Source organism: Papio anubis, chromosome 15 (genome assembly GCF_008728515.1).
Source record: "Papio anubis isolate 15944 chromosome 15, Panubis1.0, whole genome shotgun sequence".
NCBI lineage: Eukaryota > Metazoa > Chordata > Mammalia > Primates > Cercopithecidae > Papio > Papio anubis.
The window spans coordinates 19,463,160-19,483,428 of NC_044990.1; the positions used below are offsets into that span (position 1 = coordinate 19,463,160).

General features: G+C 40.9%; 1 protein-coding gene and 1 long non-coding RNA gene across 7 annotated transcripts in view; both read right to left on the reverse strand.

Annotated features, from left to right (window-relative positions):
• Positions 1-2,977: 2,977 nt before the first annotated feature.
• Positions 2,978-7,757, reverse strand: LOC108582783. The gene is made up of 2 exons (XR_001896586.2): positions 5,890-7,757; positions 2,978-3,140 (listed from the first exon to the last, which is right to left on the reverse strand). It is a non-coding gene; the product is annotated as an uncharacterized LOC108582783 (long non-coding RNA).
• Positions 7,758-12,232: 4,475 nt separating this feature from the next.
• ELF1 (E74 like ETS transcription factor 1) overlaps positions 12,233-20,269 on the reverse strand; it is a 113,978-nt gene continuing 105,941 nt past the window's right edge. For all 6 annotated transcript variants that reach the window (XM_009191825.4, XM_009191823.4, XM_009191826.4 and 3 more), the window contains one exon: positions 12,233-14,224. In XM_009191825.4, the coding sequence (XP_009190089.2) occupies positions 13,621-14,224 (604 nt within the window). In that variant the 3' untranslated portion in view covers positions 12,233-13,620. The remainder of the gene's footprint in view (positions 14,225-20,269) is intronic.

A 20,269-nucleotide genomic window follows, 5' to 3' on the forward strand; every position in this document is an offset into this window, starting at 1 on the left:
AAGGCCATTGTATTTCTAGGTGAATTTTGGAATTAGTTTGTCAGTTTTTAAAAAAAACAAAACTGCTGGAATTTGTACTGGGCTTGCATTGGATCTGTAGATCTGTTTGGGGATAACTAGTATATTAACAATATTAAGTCCTTCAGTTCATTTAAGAGGCCGTTTATTTAAGGGCCTCTAATTTCTCCTGGCAATGTTTTGTAGATTGTACACGTATTTATACTTTAATGCAGCTGTGCTTGGATAGATTGCAGTATAGAGATCACACATATCTTTCATTAGATTTCCTCTTGAGTAGTGTTTTGAATGTGATGTTAAATAGCATTTGTTAAATATTCTCATTTGTTGTAAGACTACAGGAACGCTATTGATTTTTACATATTGATGTTATATTCAAGCATCTTGCTAAGTTCCCCTATTATTTGTAATACTGTGTAGAGTCTTTTGGAATTTATGTGATCACAATCTTGGAATCTGTGAATAAAGGTGGTTTAACTTCTCTGTTATCTTTATACCTTTTAGTTTTGTTACTGGCTAGTATGTCCACCATTGAATAGAAATAGTGATAATGGACTTCCTTGTCTTGGTTATAACATCAGGAGGAAAGCATTCAATATCAAGTGCTTTTTCTGCCTTTATTGAAATGTTCATATGTATTTTTTAATAATAATATGTTACTGTTATATAATAATTTAAAAATAATATTTTAAATAATGTTACAATGTAACCAATTACATTGGTTAATTTTCACATGTTATCTAAATGGCCAGTTGTCCTTCCGGATCCCCATTGATTCCAATTGCGATGGCACTATAGGAGAGGCGGAGCCCGCGAAGGAGATATAAGGTTTATTCAGGACTTACATACAGGGGTGGTCCAGTGGTGGTGGGCTGGCCAGGAGAACTGCTACTGTTCATAAAAAAGGCATGTAGTCTATACAGCATTTTCACTTAGCACCCTCCTTCTAGCAACATCCATTTAACCCAAAACAAAGGGCCCTGATCCACTGTACAGCCTGTGTTCCAAGAGATGGGGCACGGGTGTGGATGTCCCTCATAGATAAAGAGTGAATCTTAGTGTTGGCTACTCCTGGATTCCTTAGGCTAGGACTCCAAACACACTTAGAATAGGGTTATTTTCAGGTATGCTCCAGTTATGGCTCAGCCATACACCAAGGTGTGTATACCAGCCCCTGCCATGCATCAATATGCATATAAATACGAATAGTCTCTGAAAGGGCGAATTCCAAGATTGACGTATAGGCCCAATGTGAAAAGGTCTATATTAATAGCTATGTCATGGCCGGGCGCGGTGGCTCACGCCTGTAATCCCAGCATTTTGGGAGGTTGAGGTAGGTGGATCCCTTGAGGCCCGGAGTTGGAGACCAGCCTGGGCAACATGACAAAACCCCATCTCTACTAAAAACACAAAAATTAACTGGGCAGCTGTGGTGAGCACCTGTAATCCCAGCTACTAGGGAGTCTGAGGCACAAAATCGCTCTAACCTGGGAGGCGGAAGTTGCAGTGAGCAAGATGGCACCACTGCACTCCAACCTGGGCAACAGAGTCAGACTCTGTCTCAAAAAAAAAAATATATATATATATATATAGCTGTATCATGGACATTGAAATTATAACAAGATTCCAAAACTACCACCAGAATGACTTAAATTAAAAGGACTTCCAATACCAAGCATTGACAAGCAACTATATGTTTCACCCATTGTTGGTGAGCGTTTAAATTGGTTAATCATTTTGGAAAACTGTGTGTCACTGTATTAGTCTGTTCTTGCATTGCTATAAAGAAATACCTGAGACTGGGTAATTTGTAAAGAAAAAAATGTTTAATTGGCTCATGCTTCTGCAGACTGCACAAGAAGCATAGCAGCTTCTGCTTTTGGGGAGGCCTCAGGAAGCTTCTGATCATAGCAGAAGGCAAAGGTAGAGACGGTATCTTACGTGGCAGGAGCAAGAGCAAGTAGGGTGGGGGGAGGTGCCACACACTTTTAAACAACCAGATCTCCCAAGAACTCACTCACTGTTGCAAAGACAGTATTAAGGGGGATGGTACTTAATCATTCATAAGAAACCCACTCCCATGATCCAATTACCTCCCATCGGGCCCAACCTCCAACATTGGGGATTATAATTTGACATGAGGTTTGGGTGAGGACACATACCCAAACTATATCAGACACTATCTACTAAAGCTAGTTATACACAAACCATACTACCCAATAATCCTACCACTGGGCATATACCCGAGTATTTATGATCATATACAAGAATATTCATCGCAGCCTTATCCACAGTAGCAAAAACTGGAAATAATCGAAATGTCCTCAAATTGGATAAAAAAATTACATAGCAATGAATAAGAATGTACTACTACTATACACAACAATATGGATGCATCTTATATACATAAGTTGAGGTAAAGAGGCCAGAGTACATCATGATTCATTCCATTTATATGAAGATAAAAAACTGTAGTGAGAGGAATCATAAGGGAATCTCCTGGTTGTCAGGGAGCGTGGGGAGCACGGGCACGAAGAAACCTTCTTGGATGCAGGAAATGTTACATATCTTGATCTGGCTGGTAATCACAGAAGTGTATTGAGACATACAATTTTATCAAGTTATACACAAGATTTGTGCAGCCCGGGTGCAGTAGCTCATGCCTGTAATCTCAGCACTTTGGGAGGCCAAGGCAGAAAAATTGAGCCCAGGAGTTCAAGACCAGCCTGGGCGAGATAGGGAGAACTTGTCTGTACAAAAAATAAATAGAAAGCATTAGCCAAGCACGGTGGCGTGTGCCTCAGCTATTTGGGAGGCTGAGGCAGGAGGATCGCTTGAGCCCAGGAGGTTGAGGCTATGATCGTGCCACTGCACTCCAGCCTGGGCAACAGTGCGAGCCTCTTTCTCTTTAAAAAAACAACAGCAGCAACAACAACAACAACAAAAATTGTTCACTTTATTTTGATTTTGCAGACTAGTTTGGGGAGAAATGATATTTTTCCCTTGTATTGCCTTTTCCTGTCCATGAATACAATTGCTTGCTTCATTCATTCAGTTTCTCATATCTTTTAGTAAACTTTTATAATTTTCTCCATAAATTCTTGGCATCCGTTTATTGAAACCTTGGGAGGAAGGAGAGACAAATACTTAAGAAGTCATTGATGAAATATGTTTTCATATGCAAATGACACAACTAAATATGCCAATGTACTTCGCTTGGGTAATTTAAAGAAGGTGATGAATAACCATGCTGGATTAGGGGACATTTCTTGAAGGATAATTGGTCTTCAACTCGAAGAGTGAAAATATTTAGTCACTTATACTGTGTTACCTAACATCTACCTAACATCTATGAGAGGGATTATTTTCATTCATTTGAAAGAGAAAATCTTCCCAATCTAATGTTGAGGCCGTCCTTAAGTAAGTGTATTACACTTGATAATTTCCTTTCGAACTGAATCTAACAAGAATATCTTATTTGTATCTTTTTCACAATAAAGCTTTCCCAAAGAGAGGTTTATGAATATGTGCACCTTACAAAGTTATATATATGGATTTGTGCACTTTACAAAGTTATACTTTAATAAAATAGAAAAAAGATTTAAAGCAAAATCACTAATAATCAAAAATTAAAATGTAAAAAGCCATGACATTTACAGTAACATAAAAAATATTAAATACTGACAAGTAAATCTGACAAGACGTATGCAAGACCTGGGCACTGGAAACTATAAATCATTGCTGAAAGGAGTGAAAGAAGACTTGGGAGGCCGAGACGGGCGGATCATCTGAGGTCGGAAGTTCAAGACCAGCCTGACAAACATGGAGAAACCATGTCTCTACTGAAAATACAAAATTAGTCGGGCGTGGTGGCACATGCCTGTAATCCCAGCTATGCAGGAGGCTGAAGCAGGAGAATCACTTGAACCCGGTAGGCAGTGGTTGCGGTGAGCCAAGATCATTCCATTGCACTCCAGCCTGGGCAACAAGAGTGAAACTCCGTCTCAAAAAAATAAAAAAAAAAAAAAGAAAGAAAGAAAGAAAAGAAATTGACCGGGCGCGGTGGCTCATGCCCGTAATCCCAGCACTTTGGGAGGCCAAGGAGGGAGGATCCTGATGTCTGGAGATCGAGACCATCCTGGCTAACACGGTGAAACTCTGTCTCTACTAAAAAAAACAAAATATACAAAAAAATTAGCCGGGCGTGGTGGCGGGTGCCTGTAATTCCAGTTACCCGGGAGGCTGAGGCAGGAGAATGCCGTGAACCTGGGAAGTGGAGCTGGCAGTGAGCCGAGATCGTGCCACTGCACTCCAGCCTGGACTGTTGTCGGAGGAAGACTCTGTCTCAAAAAGAAAATTAAAGAAGACTGAAAAATGGAGAGCTCCTCCATTAGTCAAAAAGACCCAGTATTGTTGAGATCTTCCCAGACTGACCTATAGACTCAACATGATCCTAATCAAAATCCCAAGTGGGGCATGGTCATGCCTGTAATCTCAGCTACTGGGGGGTGAGGCAGGAGGCCAGAAGTTCGCTTGAGGCCAGGAGTCCGAGACCAGCCTAGGCAATATAATAAGACCCCATCTCTGAAATAAAATAAAACTAAAAATCCCAGAGGCTTTTGCCTTTTAGAAGTTGAGGGCCAGGCACGATGGCTCATGCTTGTAATCCCAGCATTTTGAGAGGCTGAGGTGGGCGGATCACCTGAGGTCAGGAGTTTGAGACCAGCCTGGGCAACATGGTGAAACCCCATCTCTACTCAAAATACAAAAATTAGCTGGCCGTAGTGGCAGGCACCTGTAATCCAGCTACTTGGGAGGCTAAGCCGGGAGAATCACTTGAACCCAGGAGGCAGAGGTTGCAGTGAGCTGAGATCATGCCATTGCACTCCAGCCTGGGCGATGGAGTGAGACTCTGTCTAAAAAAAAAAAAAAAAGAAAAGAAAAGAAAAAGAAAGAAAGGGCCGGGCGTGGTGGCTCACACCTGTTATCCCAGCACTTTGTGAGGCCGAGGCAGGCGGATCATGAGGTCGGGAGATCAAGACCATCCTGGCTAACACGGTGAAATCCCGTCTCTACTAAAAATACAAAAAAATTAGCCGGGCATGGTGGCGGGTGCCTGTAGTCCCAGCTACTCGGGAGGCTGAGGCAGGAGAATGGCGTAAACCCGGGAGGTGGAGCTTGCAGTGAGCAGAGATCGCACCACTGCACTCCAGCCTGGGCGACAGTGAGATCCATCTCAAAAAAAAAAAAAAAAAAAAGGAAGAAAGAAATGTACTCTAAGGCCCGGCGCAGTGACTCAAGCCTGTAATCAGCACCTTGGGAGGCTGAGGTGGGTGGATCACCTGAGGTCAGGAGTTTGAGACCAGCCTGGCCAATATGGTGAAACCCTGTCCCTACTAAAAATACAAAAATTAGCCGGGCGTGGTGGCGTGCACCTGTCTTCTCAGCTACTCGGGAGGCTAAGGCAGGAGAATCGCTTGAACCTAGGAGGTGGAGGTTGCAGTGGGCTGAGATGGTGCCACTGCACTCCAGCCTGGGCAACAGAGCAAAACTCTGTCTCAAAAAATAATAAAGAAAGAAGGAAGGGAAGGGGAAGGGCAAGGGGAAGGGGAAGGGCAAGGGCAAGGGCAAGGGGAGCCGCCTTAAGAATATTCTTCCCAGGGCTCATATCAGATGTGGCTGTTGAGGACAACACCAGGGAGCCACAGCCACCAGTTGACAAAGAAGGCTGCATATCATACCAGAGATCTTAGACATGAAGCTGGATAAGAGTATCCGGATGACACTCTGGCTGATTCTCTTTGGGAAATAAATACATTTTTCATATAAACATGAGCATGTTTTAGTGTATGTGTAGGAAGATGGACTTACATACATTAACAGTAGGATACTCATTCCTCCCTTCTTCCTTGCTGTGGAGCGCCAATTTTGATTCTCCAGCACATGACTAAGTGATTTGTGGTAATCCCACATGGCTGGCCAGCAATATGGTTTAGGAAGGGGTATATGACTCATGTAGTCAATGAGCCATGTGTGAGATGTCTGCTCAGGGCTTCCAGGAAAGGTCTCCTTATTGATAAACAGAAATACAGAATAAACTACTGCAGCTACCTTTAGCAAGAGCCATCCTGGAAGACCAAACCAATATCCCAAGGAAAGTGAAAGCAGAAGGATGGAGAAACCTGGTACCTCAATGTTACCACTGAGCTCCTGAATTAACCAACCCAGAAGCCTCCAAACTGCAGACTTTTTGTTTTGTATTATTTAATAATTTTGAGTTGGGTTTTTCTGTTTGTTTCTTGCAATTGAAAGCATCCTTATTCTAATCGATGTGATGTCTTGGAGAGTAGAACTTGATGATCAGGCTGGTGAGATAAAGAAAAGGTGAGACCACACAGGGCCTCAACTCTGTCTGAGATGAAAGAACCACTGAAGGACTGACATAATTAAATTGACGCTCCTATTGCACTGGGGAGAACAGATTGGAAAGGGATAAGGTGAAAACAGAACATAAGAACGATGACCTTTCGATAAAACTTGGGGGAACTCCAGTCTTTGAAAAAGTTTCTGGAACAACCCAAGGGGAACATTAGGAAATTATTATTCACATGGTAAAATGGGGAAATATTACAGAAGCAGAACGATAGGGGAGGTGAGCACTTCAGATTGGGCAAAACTGAAGGCAATAGAGAGTTTAAAGGAAATGTGAGTTACAAAAGGTTATCAATTGCTGGAGAGGTCCACGAACGGAAGGATCATGGAATTCGGCAATATAGAGATTGGTTACTCTTAGTGACCTCTGTAACAATGATTTCAGGGTAATGAGGCAAACGCAATACTACAGAGGGTTACAGCATAAATGGAAAGTGAAGAAGGCAGTAAGTTTATAGGTTAAGGACAGTGACAGTAGTATCCCAGGTCCTTCCTTAATAAACAATGTCGAGTCAATGATTTGGTGTGGAGAGGCCTAGCACAGACAGCCATGTCCTGTTCAGGAGTTGGAGACTAGGTTTTGTTAGGGCTAGAGAGAGTCAAGACATAATATAGTGACTGAGCCAATAGAAGTGGATGAGATTGTCAAAGAAGCATGTGCAGTGGGAAGAGATCCAAGAATGAAATCTTAAGAAATACTAGCACATAAGGGAGAGCTCCCTAGCTAATGTACCATGAATGGGTTATGGGTGTGCCCAAAATATTGATCCCTTTATTCTAAGTGGACGGTGAGAGCCACTGGCTGGTCACACGCAGCAGTATGCCGCTTCATTCATTAATCCCAGTGTGTCTCTGGAGGGTGGACATCATACTTTTTCAACTTTGTACAACGAGTTCCATGACTATGTAAAGCCATGCTTGATACCCTACCCAATAGGTGTTGGTTGAATGAATAAATGTAGAGCAACATCAAGGGATAAGCTTAAAAGAATAGGTTGGGGCTAGATCAGTGGTTCTTAAACTTCCAAGAGTACATTAAGATTACCTAGTGCTTTTCAAACTTGAATGTCTATATTATTCTGATTCATTAGGTCTGGAGCAGGGCCTGGAGTTCTGTATTTCTAAAATGTTTCCAGATGATGTTGCTGCTAATTTAGGGCTACTCTGTGTAGCAAGGAATATACAATACTAGTTAAAAATGCAAACTGTGCTGGGCACGGTGACTCACACCTGTAATCGCAGCACTTTGGGAGGCCGAGGCGGGTGGATCACCTGAGGTCAGGAGTTCGAGACCAGCCTGACCAATATGGTGAAACCCCGTCTCTACTACAAATACAAAAATCAGCAGGGCAAGGTGGCAGGCACCTGTAGTCCCAGCTACTTGGGAGGCTGAGACAGGAAGATTGCTTGAACCTGGGAGGCGGAGGTTGCAGTGAGCCGAGATTGTGCCACTGCACTCCAGCCTGGGCGACAGAACGAGACTGTCTCAGAAAAAAAAAAATGCAAATTGTACAGCTTTCCCATGAGATGCAAATTCAGTAAGTATGGAGTGGAACCAAAAATTTGCATTTTAAGGAAAACATCGGCAGGGTACAAGGGCTCACTCCTGTAATCTCAGCACTTTGGGAGGCTAAGCGGGGGGGCGGATCCTTGAGCCCAGGAGTTGGAGACCAGCCTAGGCAACATGGCAAAAAACCCTTTCTACAAAAATACAAGAAAAATTAGCCTGGCACTGTACGCACCTGTGATCCCAGCTACTCAGGAGGCTGAGGATCGCTTGAGCCCCAGGAAGCGGTGATTGCAGTAAGCCAAGATTGTGCCACTGCACTCCAGACTTAGTGACAGAGCGAGACACTGTCTCAAAGGAAAAAAAAAAAGGGTAACACTGAAATAGTTGGCCTAAGAACCCAGTTTGATGGAGGAATTTGAATGTTAAGCTAAGGATTTTGGACTTTATCCTACAAGTAGAAAGGTATTGAGGGTTTCCATATATGAACATTATGCATTCCTGAGGGATATTTTTATTTGATTTTTTTGAGACAGGGTCTCATTCTGTCACCCAGGCTGGAGTGTAGTGCTGTAATCACAGCTCACTACAGCCTCAGCCTCCCAGGCTCAAGAGATCTCCCACTTCAGCCTCCTGAAGAGCTGGGATTACAGGCTCTTGCCACCATGCACTGTGAATATTTTTACTTTTTCTGGAGATGGGGTCTCACTATGTTGCCCAAACTGCCAAGGGATATTTTAGAAAGACTATTCCGTAAGTAGGTGCATGATTGTGATACAATAAAAACATCTTATTTGGCTTTTATCCCTAGTTCCTGACACCCTAGCTTCTGAAACCCTTGGCATTTAGAAGGGATACGAGCATATTTTGTTATTCGTAACAAGCCCCTTTCAACCATACCTGAGTTTATGCTAATAAGGTGGACACTTCATGGGTCCCCAGATAGTTTCAGGATGGGAAATGATTTCCAGAGGAACCAACCATGTAATTAGAGTTGGAACTTTCAGTCCCATCCCCTGGGAGGGGAAAGGGTGTAGCAATTGAGTTCAATCACCAATGGCCAGTGATTTAATCAGGCATGGCTATGTAATAAAAGCTTCATTGGCCGGGCGCGGTGGCTCAAGCCTGTAATCCCAGCACTTTGGGAGGCCGAGACGGGTGGATCACGAGGTCAGGAGATCGAGACCATCCTGGCTAACACGGTGAAACCCCGTCTCCACTAAAAAATACAAAAAACTAGCCGGGTGAAGTGGCGGGCGCCTGTAGTCCCAGCTACTCGGGAGGCTGAGGCGGGAGAATGGCGTGAACCTGGGAGGCGGAGCTTGCAGTGAGCTGAGATCCGGCCACGGCACTCCAGCCTGGGCGACAGAGCAAGACTCCGTCTCAAAAAAAAAAAAAAAAAAGCTTCATTAAAAAACTCTTAAAATGTTGGTGTCTGGAGAACATCTAGGTTGGTAAACACTCTGAGGTGCTGGGTAGCTGGCACACCATGAGACGGGAGAGCAGCTCTGTTCACTTCGTCCCATTCATTGCTTTATGCATCTTTCATTTGGCTGTTCATGAGTTGTTATTTTTTATAATAAACTGACATCAATGTAAACCAGTAAATTGGCTCCCTGAGTTTTGTGTGCTCTTTTAGTAAATTATCCAACCTAAGCAGGTGGGGGTCATGGGAACCCCTGATTTATAGCCAGCTGGTCAGAAGTACAAGTGGAAACCTGGGACTTGCAATGGGCATCGGAAGGAGGGGCGGTTTTGAGAGACTAAGCCCCTTAACCTGTGGGGTCTGTGCTAACTCCAAGTGGTTAGGGTCAGAATTGAACTGAATTGTAGGACAAAGACACCCAGTTGGTATCAGAACTGGGAGTGGGTGTGAAAAAATCCCAAGCTTTTGTGTTAGAAGTGTGAATAAAAACAGTTCATGTTGACAAACTAAGAGTTCACAAGCAGGAAGTCACTTGGGAGGCTCTTGTTCACTGACCTATCTCCAGCACAGAGAATACTGCCTGCCACAAAATACACAATCATATATTAAGTGAATAAACTGTGGCAAGAATAACATAGAAAAGACTACAACTAGGATGGTAGCTATAGATACAAAAAAGGAATATATGGATACATAAGACATTCTAATGGGGGAAACACAGGTTCCTTAGTAGCTGATACTTAGTTCAAACCAAAAGACTAAGCTTTTGAAGTTTTAAGGTTCTTACTACATGACTTTCTTCTCCTTTTTTTTTGAACACAGGGTCTCCCTCTGTCACCTAAGCTGGAGTGCAGTGGCATGATCATGGCTCACTACAGCCTCCATCTCCCTGCCTCAAGGGATCCTCCTACCTTGGCCTCCCAAGTAGCTGGGACCACAGAAGTGCATCACTGCACCTGGCTAATTTTTTGAATTTTTGTAGAGATGATATCTCACTATGTTGCCCATGCTGGTCTTAAAACTCCTGGGCTCAAGTGATCCTCCCACCTTGGCCTCCCAAAGTGCTGAGATGACAGGCGACAGCCACCGCATCTGGGCTTCTTTTCCCATCTTTAAAATTTCAGTGTTCATGGTAATTGTACACTATTCCAATAACCTTAAATAATAGTGTCTCTAAAAATTCTTATACTATACCTTTTAAACTTAAAAAAAAATACACAATTTAAATGGTGTTACTATTATAAATAGAGTTTATCTGGTATCTCCTTTAAGGATAACTGACTCAAAAATAGTGCAAGATCCTTAATTTTCAAATAATCATTATGTACTGTATGCTACGGCTGGAATGTTTGTTTCCTCCAAAACTCATGTTGAAATTTAATTGCCAAAGTAAAGGTATTGGGAGGTGGAGCCTTTAAGCAGTGATTAGACCAGGAGGGCTCCACCTTCATGGATGGGTTTAATGCCTTCATAAAAAGGCTCACGCCTGTAATCCCAGCACTTTGGGAGGCCAAGGTGGGCAGATCACCTGAGGTTGTGAGTTCGAGACCAGCCTGACCAACACGGAGAAACGCCCGCCTCGACTAAAAATAGAAAATTAGCTGGGTGTGGTGGTGCATGCCTGTAATCGCAGCTACTTGGGAGGCTGAGGTAGGAGAATCACTTGGAACCGGGAGACAGAAGTTGAGGTGAGCCGAGATCACGCCATTGCACCCCAGCCTGGGCATCAAGAGCAAAACTCTGTCTCAAAATAAATAAATAAATAAATAAATAAATAAAAAGTATTTTGGAAGTGGAAGTGGGCTCTCTTTGCTTTTCTGTCTTTGCCATTTGAAGATGAAGCCTTCTTTCCCTCCAGAGGGCACGGTGTTCAGGCACTGTTTGGAATGAGAACTGCCAAACCTGCTGGTGCATTAATATTGGACTTTCCAGACTCCAGAACTATGGGCAAATAAATATCTGTTCATTTTAAATTACCCAGTCCCAGGTATTATGTTATAGCAGCAACAAAGAAGACGAACTAAGACACTGATATTCACTATGTGGTGAAAAACTATAAAACTAACTTATCTAGTTAAAAAGGTTTTATTTAACTGGATTTTGGTATACTAATATAATATTACACGGCCTTTAAAATCACATTTTGGAAGAACATTCACAAACATGAAAAAATGAGTAAGTGAAAGTTACTTCTTATTGGATTACAGAGACTTTAATTTTCATAAGAAAATTTTTCGATGTTTTCCAAGTTTAACTATTAACTGACCTAGTTTCTAAGTAGAAAACTTATTTTCAAAAGTGTGTTTAGGTGGGGCGTGGTGGCTTACACCTACAATCCCAGCACTTTGGGAGGCCAAGGCGAGCAGATCACCTGAGATCAGTTCAAGACCAGCCTGGCCAACATGGTGAAACCCCGTATCTACTAAAAATACAAAAAATTAGCTGGATGTGGTGGTGGGCACCTGTAATCCCAGCTACTTGAGAGGCAGGAAAATAGCTAGAACCTGGGAAGTGGAGGTTGCAGTGAGCCGAGATCATGCCACTATTCTCCAGCCTGGGCGACAGAGCTGAGACTCGGTCTCAAAAACAAAACAAAACGAAACAAAAGTGTGTTTAATATTATTGCTGGGAATATTTTATTGTTGTCTAATTTTTACAACTTAGTAATCCATTGTGTGATGTTTAGAAACTGCCATTTGGCCTGCTATAAAGGAAAAGTGAAAGGATGATATCCTGCAATTCTGACTAATGGAGTTTGTTTATTTATAAACATTAAGTAATGCTAATGTTCTAGCAATATTCTTTGTACACTTATTCTTTAAGAAACTTTTGCCTGAAAACAGAAACACTGAGAATTTTTATATGATTTATTTAATAATAAACCAATTAAAGATACAAAATTGTTTAGAGGATTCCAAAATTTAAATTTTTGTTTAAATACAAATTCACTCTGTAATATGAAAACATAACATTAGACCTCTAAACATAATGATTTCATCTACAAAAATTTCTGTTATACTAGAAAATTTGCAGAAGACAATTTTTTTGTGACATTAAATGTACATTATTTACAGTTGAAAAGTAATCTAAAAACATTTCATTTCAGAAACTTGGATATATATGTTATCTTTGTATGCAACCCCCCAAGTCCACCCCCAATAAAAAATGATCCAAAATATAAAGCAATTACGCTTTTATAACTGACTACTCAGCCAGATTAGCCCAAGGCTCAAGTTGCTTTCTTGGCCCTTAAGAAAGAGTCTTGACTCTCTCAAAATAGCAGTATTCTGTTTAGCACTTAGCAACACAAGTTTACTAATGGACCGCAAAGCACAGTGGCCTAAAGAGTTAGTAAACAAATTATTTAGGAAGAATTTATGGCAAATTTTACCCATCATAGATGAATAAATTTTGTTGGGTCACTTATTTCTCTGCAACATTTCAGCTATTCTTACATTAGGAAACAACCTGATAATGATTTAATTGACATAACTTGAAAATACAGGTATTAGAATTAAAAAGATTAGAACTAGAAGAGACAGTGGTGATCATCTAGTCTAGTCCAACACATCTCTTCCTTTTATGAGAAGAACTAAAGCCCAAAGAGGTCAAGATTACATAGCGAGTTAGTGGGAGTGCCATTCTTAGGCTGATGCTTTTACACTATCCTGCTTCTGAAACAGGGTCAGCCACACCACCAGCACCTCCAATTTTTCATGTTATTTTACATATTCATAGTTCTATATTATATAGTACAGCCAACTAAAGTCAATCTAAGTGACACCATAATTTTAACAAAGCATAAAATAGGTTTTTTGCATTTGAAAGAGTCAAGACTTAACTTATACAAGTGGAATGAAAATAGTTCCTATATAAATTTCCTGTTGCCTTCTATTTAAGTTCTGTATTTACAAAAGAATCAGAAAATCTAATACAATGTAAAATTAGAAAAGAAACTTTAAAAATGCTTATGATATAGCAACTGAAAAAAGAATCTCAAAAGAATGTCTTCATAGTGTAAAATGCCTGTTCCTTCACGACTGAATTCTGAAACATTTAGATAACAAAGAGAAACAGTTGAGTTTTTCTCCCTCATCTAACAAAATCAAAATTAACTCTATCTTTAACAATTACAAAATTAGAAACCTCCTTAGACTTTATCTTAGAATCAATCAGTTTGCATATAATTGAAAATGTTCAATTAACAAACAATCATCCATAAGCTTTGGTATATTAACTAAAAAGAGTTGGGTTCCAGCAGTTCGTTTTGTTTCATAGCTACCTGAGAAGTAAATCCATTGGAACTGGACACTACCATCACATAAGGCTGTGGCTGCTGCTCCGTTTTCTCAGTGTTCTCTTTCAAATGATCTTCAGATTCCTTTTTCTCTACTTCCTGTGTAAGAGTTTTTGTTTCTTGAGTTTTGATAACTGAAGTGATTACAGTGCCAGGTGGGTGAGCAACCAGCTGTGAACTGCGAGGAGAAAAGGTCACCACAGGTGCAGTAGCATTGAAGGATGGAGAGGAAGCCACACTGACGGTTCCATTGCAAATGGTCTGAACATTGCTAGTAAGGACCTGCTGAACCTGGGCAGGGCCCAAGACAATTGAAGGAGGAGAGCCTGCCTTTTGTGACTGTAGCATGACATTTTCTTTCAGTACTGTCATGGGCTGTGATGATGGAATGGCTTGCAAAATAAACTTCTGAGATCCAGTACCTGCCGATGGATCTGTGCTGGCTATAACTGTTGTGAGTGGCACTGTTTGGAGTGTTACTGTATGCAACTGCTGATTCCTAGGAGACACAACCACTGGAACTTGGGTTGGAGCCTGTATAGTCCTATTGAGATGATGAAATTAAAGTGAGACAATTAGCATATTCTACATCATTTAACACTTTAATACTTGAGAAGTCATTTTACAAAATACCAGTTGTATGTTTCAAAATGCTACTTCCCATATTTTCAACACAGCATGACCAACATCATGCCAGACTTTGTATTAAACACTACATACAGAGATGCCTAACACAAAACTCTCAGGCCATTAACTATGATACCAGCTGCTGAGTGCTACGGAAAAAAGGTCTGTACATAGGGTCACATTAACACAAATGAGGAGCTAATTTTGTTGGGGAAGGAGGAGGATGTTAAAATGCTTAGCAAGCGCTGGGTGTGTTGGCTCACGCCTGTAATCCCAGCACTTTGGGAGGCCGAGGCCGGTGGATCACGAGGTCAGGAGCTCGAGACCATCCTGGCTACATGGTGAAACTCCATCTCTACTAAAAATACAAAAAATTAGCTGGGCGAGGTGATGGGCGCCTGTAGTCCCAGCTACTTGGGAGGCTGAGGCAGGAGAATGGCGTGAACCCGGGGGGCGGAGCTTGCAGTGAGCAGAGTTCGCGCCACTGACTCCAGCCGGGGCAACAGAGCGAGACTCTGTCTTAAAATAAAAAAAAAAAAGTGCTTAGCAAGAAGTTTGCTTGAGCTTCTTAAAATTAGGAATTTAAAAGCAAATCTGTTTGATTCATTCCTGCTATTTTTTTTGAGATGAAGTTTCACTCTTGTTGCCCAGGCTAGAGTACAATGGCGTGATCTTGGCTCACTGTAACCTCCAACTCCTGGGTTCAAGCCATTCTCCTGTCAGCCTCCCGAGTAGCTGGGATTATAGTCATGTACTACCACGTCTGGCTAATTTTTGTATTTTTAATTGAGACCGGGTTTTTTGTGTTGGTCAGGCTGGTCTCAAAGTCCTGACCTCAGGTGAACCACCCGCCTTGGCCTCCCAAAGTGCTGGGCTTATAGGCATGAGCCACTGAGCCCGGCCTGCTATTTTAATACTTGAGAGATAATGTTATCAACATGCTCATCCGCAATAATTACGAAAATTCATATAATTGTACTCAACCTGTTTTTATATATAAAGGGGGAAGTGCTTAATTAACCTAAACAAAAAACCTACCTCAGTCTTAACCATATGACAGAATTCTTAGAATTTTAATAGCTCACATTTCATGTCATATTTAGATGAAACAAGCCATGATTATAATTAACCTGTCAGGGCTCTTGGACTGGCAGAGAAAATATGGCTAAGCTTTGGAAAAATACATAGAAGCATGTTTTAGCAGTTTTCCACATTCAAATAATTTTCTCAAATTTTGATCATAACGCTACAGTTTAACATAAAATCCTTTAATGCAAAATCTAGTTTGTGTAGGTTGTTAATCCCATTCATTGAAGAGAAAGTTACATAAATGATATTATGAGCCAATCTAATTTAAAAAGTTCACCGCTCTAAAATTTATAGTTATGGTTATTAATATAGTACAAAACAAATGTCGTTGAAAAATCTCAGCATCTGGATGTCAACTGTTTCTCTGAATTCTGTAAAATTATTTAATGAAAGATACCTGCTATTTCAAACAACTAACAGCTAGATTAGTCTCCATAAACCAAGCGTTACATATTACCACTAGATTATTAAAGCTACATTTTGAAAGTTAGTCATGCAGTCTGTTTCCCACATATGAGAAATAAAATAGTGGAGGAGAAAAACAAATTGGCTTGGTGGAAAGATGAAACAAAGACCCAGAGCAATTCAGCACAGGTTCAAAAGAAGTGGGAATCAAGGCACAGGATGACTAGAGCCGCCCATTCACACAGGATACGTACTACCAAACTTAGATGGCCACCCAAACTCTCTTGCCCATTTGATTCAGGGAAATCTGGGGTGAGATGGGAGTCTGGGTATAGTACCTGACGCTATAGCCAGATACCGTTTTTTGTTTGTTTGTTTGTTTGTTTTTGAGATGGAGTCTCACTCTGTCGCCCAGGCTGGAGTGCAATGGTGCGATCTCAGCTCACTGCAACCTCCACCTCCCAGGTTCAAGCAATTCTCTGCCTCAGCCTCCCGAGTAGCTGGGATTACAGGCACCCGCCACCATGCCCAGCTAATTTTTTTGTATTTTTAGTAGGGACAGGGTTTCACCACATTGGCCAGGCTGGTCTTGAATTCCTGACCTCATGATCCACCCACCTCGGCCTCCCAAAGTGCTGGGATTCTGGGCGTGAGCCACCACACCGAGCCCAGATACCATTTTAAAAAGTCCCAAGGGCTTCCCATGACAAGAGTTTACATAACATACGCATAGATATTTGGCATATATAGCACACAGATTATATCAATATGCATAACCTTATAATATGTATAACCTTGTCACCCTACAAATATTATTATCCCCATCTTACATATGAAAACACTGATGCACAAACAGGTTGTAACAGCTTGAATAAGGTGACCAATTAGAGAAGAGAGGCCATATGACTGCAGAGCCGATGTGCCGCTGAACCATTACAACAGACTGCTGCCACTTAAGTCCTGAGCAACTTCATCTTTAGTAAGTACTAAAGATAAGTATTTACTATTCTATCCTTAAACAACAGGCAGTTACAACTCTTCAATATACGCCTCTCTCATTCTTCTTTCCTTCTCTAAGGTATGACACAAGCAATAATATACTTGGAAATTTTCCATATTGCTAATCAGGGCTACCACTAGGACTTCGATGCTTCTGTTTAAATTAGAAAAAGATGTCATTTTCTTGGCCAGGCGTGGTGGCTCACGCCTGTAATTCCAGCACTTTGGGAGTCCAAGGTGGGTGGATCACGAGGTCCGGAGTTCAAGACCAGCCTGGCTAACATGATGAAACCCCATCTCTACTAAAAATACAAACACTAGCTGGGCATGGTGGCGCGTGCCTATAATCCCAGCTACTCGGGAGGCTGAAGCAGGAGTATTGCTTGAACCGGGAGCTGGGAGGCGAAGGTGGCAGTGAGCGAGATCGCGCCACTGCACTCCAGGCTGGGTTACACAGCAAGACTCAGTTTCAAAAAAAAAAAAAGTCCTTTTCTTTTAGACATCTGACTGCCATCCGTCACAAAATACATATACTTATCTATACTATCTACAATGCAAATATAGTGGCTTATTGGAACAAATTCTAAAACAATTTTCAATAATACAAATTCAGAGATTAAATAAAATATTATGAAGTATTTGCTAACCACAGAATTTTAAAATTACTTTTTTCTTAGTTAATGATTAAACTGTCTGGTTATATTATGTAATACAGATTCTGTTATAGCTGACTACTTTTAAAAAATCTCCTAAGCTGCTTGTAAACAACTGGAAAAATATTGGTAATTTACAATTTACCAAAATTTCTGAAACTAACACAGACCATACAACATTTAGCTTTTGTTGAGGATCTACTCAGGTGTCAGGTGTTGTTTAATTGCCACAGCCACACGGAAGGTTCAATATTATCATCTGTGCTTTATAGATAAGGAAACAGACTCAAAATAATTAACATGATTCAATTTCACATCTAATAACTGGCAAAGCCGAAGAACTGAAAAGATTTTTTTTTTTTTTTTTGAAACGGAGTCTCACCCCGTCACTTGGGCTGGAGTGCAGGGCACAATCTCAGCTCATTGCAACCTCCGCCTCCCAGGTTCAAGCGATTCTCCTGCCTCAGCCTCCCGAGTAGCTGGGATTACAGGCGCCCGCCACTACACCTAGCTAATTTTTTAAATTTTTAGTAGAGACAGGCTTTCACCATGTTGGCCAGGTTGGTCTCGAACTCCTAACCTCGTGATTCGCCCGCCTCGGCCTCCCAAAGTGCTGGGATTACAGGCATAAGCCACCGCACTCAGCTTCTATATGCTTTTAAGAGAACCTATACATTATACATTTTCACAGGATTATTTGTTTATTTACTTATTTGAGACGGAGTCTCACTCTGTTGCCCAGGCTGAAGTGCAGTGATGCCATCTTGGCTCACTGCAACCTCTGCCTCCTGGGTTCAAGTTATTCTCCTGCCTCAGCCTCCTGAGTAGCTGGGATTACAGGTGCCTGCCACCATGCCCAGCTAATTTTTGTATTTTTAGTAGAGACGGGGTTTTGCCCTATTGACCAGGCTGGTCTCAAACTCCCAACCTCAGGTGATCCACCTGCCTCAGCCTCCCAAAGTGTTGGGATTACAGGTGTGAGGCACTGCACCTGGCCAGGATAATTTATTTAAAAGATCCTAAGAAAAATTATTAATGCTTGGATAAATAAAAGTTATGCTAGGTAAAATGGCCTCCCATGTTTACCAAGGGGCAATTTTTCAGAAAATAGTTTACAAGCGGTTTTTCTGTTGTTGTTTCTTTGACTACCATGAAGCCAGAATCAAACTGGCTTCTTTTTGTAAATTTGTAAAAACTGAGCATATATACTGTACACCAATTAAGAAAAGCTTAATTGAATCAACATAGATGCATGCAATCACATGAAATAAAAATAAATGAGTGAAGGACAAAATTAAGATGTTGCTGCTTTACTGTAAATAACTGACAATTCCTGTGATTTATGTAAATCAGTAGGCAGTGTAGCAAGTCATTAACTTCACTGCTTGCAGCTAAACAACTTACATTAAAATACTATCTCACCATCTACTAGATGTGACCAAGTTCCCTGGTCTCTCCTTGCTTCAGTTTCCACATTTATAAAACGGGGATATTATCTATTCTTCATTGAGCTATGAGGATTCTATACCTCACTATACGTAAAGTGTATGAAATACAAAGATTGCTCTATAAGTGTCAGCTCTTGTTGTTATATTAATAATTTATCTAATTATATATATAATCATATACATTCCATCTTCTCTCAACCACAGGGAAAAAAGTTAAAAGCCTCTGATTTTATTAATAAGTCATCAAAAATCAAGAAAGATATAGCAAAGAGAAAAAAGAGTATAAACAAACAGAAAACAAATAATGCAAAATGCTATCAATTTGTGAATTTAGGTGGATAGTAAATACGTGTTCATAGTACTAGCTGAATTTTTCCATACTTTGAAATTTTTCAGAGTAAAAGGTTGGGTAATTACAAAAATGCAAACAAAAAATATAAGAAATAACAAAACCAGAACTTGTCCTAATAAAAAACCATTCTAGGCCAGGTGCAGTGGCTCACACTTATAATCCCAGCACTTCAGGAGGCCGAGGTGGTAGGATTGCTTGGTTGGTCTTGGTTCAAGACCAACTTGGGCAACAAAGTAAAACCCCATTTCTACAAAAAATTTAAAAATTAGCTGGACATGCCTGTAGTCCCAGCTGTAAGGAAGGCTGAGGTGGGAGGATTGCTTGAGTCCTGGCGGTAGGACGCAGTGAGCTACAATGGTATCATTACACTCCAGCCTAGGCAACAAAGCTAGCTAGACTTTGTCTCAAAAACAAAAAAACAACAAAACAAAACAAAACAAAAACCTACTCTACAATATCTACAATTTAGTATCTTTCAAAGGAAGAGTTTTTGTTTTGGGTTTATTCTCACAGTCTGAAAAGAATATTTTGAATACAGGTGCTAGCTGTGGCCATTATAGGTCTCCTATCAACACAAATACAAACAACAAACAGCCTAGCAACCAATGGGAGGAACCACACACTCCCAACTAGACACCCAGTCATCACATGTAACCCACAGGGCCTAAGGAAATATAAAACATTAAGGGAAGAATACAGACAGTAAGAGTTAAATAAGCACCCACTAAGCATTCCAAATCTGAAAATCTGAAATCCAAAACGTTCCAAAATATGAAACTTTTTGAGTGCCAATATGACGCTCAAAGGAAATACTCACTGGAGCATTTTGGATCTCAGATTTTTGGATTTGGGATGATGTGCTGGGTAAGTATAATGCAACGATTTAAAATCTGAAACAGTTCAAAATCCAAAATATTCCTGGTCCCAGGCATTTCGGATAAGGGTACTCAATATATACTCCTTTAAAAACAGTTAAAGATGTAGCAGCCAATTAAAAATTTAAAGGTCATCTTTGC